Raw genomic sequence first — 5,694 nt, forward strand, 5'->3', positions numbered from 1 at the left:
GATTTATAACACGGCCTCGACGCAGACACCCGAAATTACGCTGTCCTTCACTGCAGCTACGCGGAAGGGCTAGCCGCCCCACAGGACCCCCGCTAATTGTAGCCGTGGCGATGTGTTCAGCTTACACGGAGAGGAGACAAGTGTCCTTTTTTTCTTTTTTTTTTCTCAGGGATAAGGTGTAAAGGGAAATGTGTATAAAAGGGTTGTTATCTGATAAAGGCACAATTTGTCATGAAGGTCCTCGGCCAATTTTTTTACACAGAACACCCAAGATCCAGGATGCAAACTTTTTCTGCCACAGAGAAGAAGTAGGAAAAAAGAGGAAGCCTGGAGCAAATATAAGAACAACTGAATATATGGCAGTTGACAGTTTTCAAAACTTTGTTTTCATCTTCAGAGAGCAGCATTGTCTTTAGGTTATTTATGATGCTCATGTGCTTAGAGGACACTCTGACCCACAAAGGCTTAAACAACTTATAACAGATATATATCATATTTCACAACTCGTTTACTGAAGTCATTTTGGTTTAAGCTCCTCTCCTAAAGATCCAATGGCAATGCCACATGTGGAAACTTTTGCTCAACTACAACCGACAGCTTGCCATTGCATTAAAAAGTTGTGCTGGCAAGAGCAGCATCACTATGTTGAATTAACAAATGATTTTCCTGCCTGAACACTATCATTTTTATATTGGTAACTTCACCTGCATATGGTCTGAGACCTAAAGTACATATGCACTGTTACTAAAGCACATTAGCACTGTTACTAAAGTACGTGTGCACTGTTACTGAAGTTCATTTGCACTATTAAAGTACATTTGCACTGTTACTAAAGTACATTTGCACTATTAAAGTACATTTGCACTGTTACTAAAGTACATTTGCACTATGAAAGTACATTTGCACTGTTACTAAAGTACATTTTGCACTGTTACTAAAATACATTAGCACTGTTACTAAAGTACATTTTGCACTGTTACTAAAGTACACTATGAAAGTACATTATCACTGTTACTAAAGTACATGTGCAATTTGACTAAAGTACATTTGCATTGTCTCTAAAGTACATTTGCACTCTTGCACTATTTACACATCATTAGGTAAGCTAATGAGTCAGGGGAAAAGGAGTTAGTCATGAAACATTGTTCACTATCAGCGTTTCTTATGAAGGTTGTATATGGGAGAACAGGAGCAGTTTTAAATATTTTTCCTAAATGAACAAAGAAAATGGCACCTTGACACATTCAAACCGACACAAAACATGATAATGCCACAAATCGGTCGCTGTCATGGTCGCGGTGCGTTTCATGCCCATAAAAGGGTTTTTTTTTCAGGGTTTTGGAACGCGGGGAGCTTTGGTGCGCATACATTGTGTGTCACACGTGCGCTCGGTTTTGACACTGATCCCGTTAATAACCCAACTCAAGCAGACAAGGGGGGAAAAAAAAAAAATCTGAGGAGCAGTGGGCGGGGCCGAGCAGCGGAGTGATGCTTGTCTGCGTTTACCCCGAGGCGCTACCGTAAAAAAAAAAAAAACGAGAGAGAGAGAGAGAGAGAGCACACTTTTCCCTCAGAGGCAGGCCCGGGTCATGTGACACAACAAGGAGCCGCCTTTAAAAAGCCGCTCACCTGGCGAGGGGGAGTCAGAGCTACTGCGCCAGGCGACTGAGTCGCGGGACAGGGAGGCCAGGCTGTTATTTCGGCTGCTTCTGCTGTGTAGCTTTAGCGCAGGGACACTCTGAACGTCCCTAAGCAGCAGACGTAGTACAGCGCCCCACAGCCCTCTCTGGTGGTTATTTTTTTGGGATTCCAGGAGCTCCGGGACGGCCGCATCCATGACGGGCCGGGGCAGCTTCACCGAGTCGGAGCTCTCCGAGGAGGAGCTGGACGGGACCGCGCCATGCGGGGACGGGTTCGAGGACAGCGGCAGCGACGACGGCGGCGGCGGCAGGAAGGGGTCGTCCCCCCTGCCCGGGAGCGAGGATTCGGCGGGCGGGGCCTCCCCCGGAGAGCCCGGGGAGGCCAAGGGCCAAGGGAAGAGGCGGAGCCGGCCGGCGCGGTCCAAGGCCCGGCGGGTGGCGGCCAACGTGCGGGAGCGCAAGCGCATCCTGGACTACAACCAGGCCTTCAACGCCCTGCGCGCCGCGCTCAAGCACGACCTGAGCGGCAAGCGGCTCTCCAAGATCGCCACGCTGCGCCGCGCCATCAACCGCATCGCCTCGCTGTCCGTCTTCCTGCGCGCCAACCCCGGGCCCGCCCCCTGCGCCGCCGCCGCCGCCGCCGTCACCGCCCCGCTGCAACAGCGCCGGCCCTGCGTCCGCGCCGACTGCCGCGGCCCCGCGGACGAACCCGGGTCCGAGCCCCGGGAGGAGTGCGGCTTCCGGGCGCTGCCCGACCCCTACCTGTGCGGGCGCCAGCCGGCCGGCCTGCATGCGCACGGCCACGCCCACGGCCCCGCCCACATCCTGCCGGGGGAACCCCAGCTGTACCCGGCGGACGCCGCGGGGCACCCGGGGCCCCCCTGCCCTCCTTCGCCGCGCTGCCCCCGCGTCTCGGCCGACGCCCCGCTCTTCGCCCCGCACGAACGATACCCTGAGCTCCGCAGCCCCCCCATCTACGCCGGGGGGGGCGGGGGCGGCGGCGGCGGCGGGCCGGGGTCCGGCTACCAGTTCGGGGCCCGGGCCACCTGTCACCAGAACCACATGGACGCCTTCGCGGACTGCCACCCCGCGCTCCCCCCCCTCGCCTGGCAGCTCGGCTACCTGCAGGGGGGGTCCGGGTTCCAGCAGTCCCTCAGCATGCACTGACAGCCGGCCCACACGTGCTCCGGAGAGTTCCGGAAGGACCTCAGAAAGGCAGACGCACCAGGCGCCTCTCACGGCTGTTCACGGGACACAGACAGAACGCGCTCGGACACAAACGCGACATCCAGCCACCGCCTCGAACGGCTTCGGGGACACAGCGAACGCATTTCACACTTTTACGCTCCGCTTCCGAGCGGTTAGCAGAAGAAAAAAAACTGAAAACCGATACGCTTCTGACAGAAAGAGGAACACTTGAAAGCGCCACCATCGAAGGCCTTGAGCGGGCCGCAGCGCGAGCTGGAGGACTTGTTTGCGCTGAAACAAGCGCAGCGCTGGCTTTGATTACGGCCGTGAAGGAGCCGGAGCGCTCGGGGAGAGCGGCGCAGATGAGGCGGGAACGCGGGAAGGCGGGGCGGAGACCCCAGGCGTTCCGGAGGGGAAAGGAGCTCACCTGTGCGAGTCTGTCAGCACGGCGCCCTGTCACTCTCTCAGATCACCTGACCCTTCTTTTTTCTCTTTTATTTTGAATGACTGGTTCTGAAAAGATGTAACTCGCTAGCTAATAAAAAAAAACGTTCATAAACGCAAACGTGTCGCCTCTTTTCTTTTTAGAAATCACTCACACAGAGATGTTTTTCATTTTTCATGTTAAAAGGGTTAAAAGTTGCACAGAGAAAAGTGCACAGACTTCTGAAAAACGCTGCATTTGAAATGGTATTGGGTTCAGGTTTATAGTTGTTTATGTTTATGTTTATGTAGCTGGACATGCCTCCCTACACACTAACAATGGCATCATAATTTCTCATTGAAAACAGCTTTAGCGCACCGTGTGCTGTGTGCAAGCGTGAACAATCAAGAAAAAGAAGCTTGGAAGTGTCCTCTGTTTTAATCTCAACAAGGTCTGAATTTATTCAATATTTGCCTTTATGCTGGAGAAAAAAGAAGCCCCTGTTGTTTGTAAGTCAAAGGTAAGGACAAATGCTGAAAGCCTAAGTCCTCAGTCATAAATGCTGCTTTTGTAACTGGCGCTTTAAAGCCTGTTCCGGGGAGATTTCGCTGCTGCGCAGAGGCGTGTTGTTGTGTATCTGGAGTTATGAAAAGCTCAGCTTTTATTCCCGTAACTCAAGCGTCTGACAGGTTGTTCTGCTCCTGCCACTCTGGGGTGTGAATAATGCGTGCGTTACAACACAGCACCTTTGCCCCGCCCCCCCCCCCCCCCCCGTCCTCCGCCCCCCCTGGTCCCCTCCCCCCCCCGCCCCCCGCCCCCCCCCAGGAACGGCACAGGCTGCGCTCTCCCCTTCATCTCGTAATTACCATGGGTGGCAACATTCCTCCGTTCTCAAGGCAAGCCTGTCAGCGCAGAACATAATGAATGAAATAACTCTCACAACCCGCACCCCCAGAACGGGGGGGGGAGGGGGGGGGGGGGCGGTGAAAATGCCCATTAGTCATCAATCTGTGCCTGTCAGTTATGGGATTGCATGTTTTTTTTTTTTTTTTTTTTTGGAGGCAAACGTAACACTAGCCAATCAAACTTATAGAAAATGATTTACTGCCTTTCTGTGTTCCTCACATTGTGGGCAGTTTTATTGCGGACACACGTGTTTACGAATGCATGGAAAGGGTGTGCGTGTGTGTGTGCATGCGTGCACGTGTGTGTGTGTGTGTGGCCAGTAGAGGTGTGCAGAAACTATCTGTATTTGTTTTACCAAAAAAAAGATCTGTATTTGCATTCAAAAGTGGGGGAGGGGAAGCAAAGTCAAACGGTGGACTGGGGGGTGGAGTGGGGGGGGGTGTGTTGATTTTACACTGTTATTTCACACATTCATCTGTCAATGTGTCAAGTAAAGGCATTAAAACATGTTTTATTGTGTGCGATAAATTACCTACATTTCGTGTTTCATTTAATGTTCACCTTTTCCGCAATCCTCTGAATATGTTCTGAACACCATCTCAGGAAGAGGAGAAGCTGGAGACGATGCATTATCTGTGTGCTTCAGAATATGGTGCTCAGATTAGGATACATAACAGGATAAATAAAGTGCTGTAAGGCCTCACGTCAGGTTGAAATGTGATTTTTGGCTGGACCGCAACAGCGGGGCCAGCCCTACAAACGCGAATGTCTGTGACTGAGTGACTGAGTGATGAAGTTACACCATTGGTCGGCCAGATGAAGTGTGTTAGGTCCAGCCATATACTAGGTTTTGACCTGGTCTTGTTTTAAATCTGAAAATAACTGTTTACTGCACGACTGATAATATTTCAGAGAACAGATTAAAGTGTCCTTTAATCTTTTAAGACACAAAGGAAGCAAAAAGGGCAGCATGTATGTGTGTATTTGTGCAGGTGTGTGTGTCAGCTGTGTATGTGTGGAAGGGATGCACCAAATGTGTACCTGTGTGTCAATGTGTATCTGTATGTGCGTATATGTGTAACTGAGTGTTAGAGTGTAACTGTATACCTGTGTTTGTGGATCTGTGTGTGTGTGTGTGTGTGTGTGTAACTGTATACCAGTGTGTGTGTGTATGTACATGTGTGTGTGTGTGTATGTGTAACTGAGTGTTAGAGTGTAACTGTATACCTGTGTTTGTGGATCTGTGTGTGTGTGTGTGTAACTGTATACCAGTGTTTGTGTGTGTACGTACACGTGTGTGTGTATGTGTAACTGAGTGTTAGAGTGTAACTGTATACCTGTGTTTGTGGATCTGTGTGTGTGTGTGTGTAACTGTATACCAGTGTTTGTGTGTGTACGTACACGTGTGTGTGTGTGTGTGTATGTGTAACAGAGTGTTAGAGTGTAACTGTATACCTGTGTTTGTGGATCTGTATATGTATGTGTGTGTGTGACTGTATAGCAGTGTGTGTGTGTATGTACATGTGTGTGTGTGTG

The 5,694-nt window shown here is 50.9% G+C and overlaps 1 protein-coding gene across 1 annotated transcript; it reads left to right on the plus strand.

Annotated features, from left to right (window-relative positions):
• The first annotated feature begins 1,835 nt into the window (after positions 1–1,835).
• On the plus strand, positions 1,836–2,807 carry LOC118209926 (class A basic helix-loop-helix protein 9). Its single transcript, XM_035385654.1, has one exon. The coding sequence runs from the start codon at positions 1,836–1,838 to the stop codon at positions 2,805–2,807; it is 972 nt and encodes a 323-aa protein (XP_035241545.1).
• Positions 2,808–5,694: the final 2,887 nt, after the last annotated feature.

The sequence above is a fragment of the Anguilla anguilla genome, chromosome 12 (genome assembly GCF_013347855.1).
Source record: "Anguilla anguilla isolate fAngAng1 chromosome 12, fAngAng1.pri, whole genome shotgun sequence".
Lineage (NCBI taxonomy): Eukaryota > Metazoa > Chordata > Actinopteri > Anguilliformes > Anguillidae > Anguilla > Anguilla anguilla.

Excerpts from the sequence above, each read along its gene's own strand:
- LOC118209926 (XM_035385654.1), top strand. The coding sequence starts at position 1,836 with ATGACGGGCCGGGGCAGCTTCACCGAGTCGGAGCTCTCCGAGGAGGAG.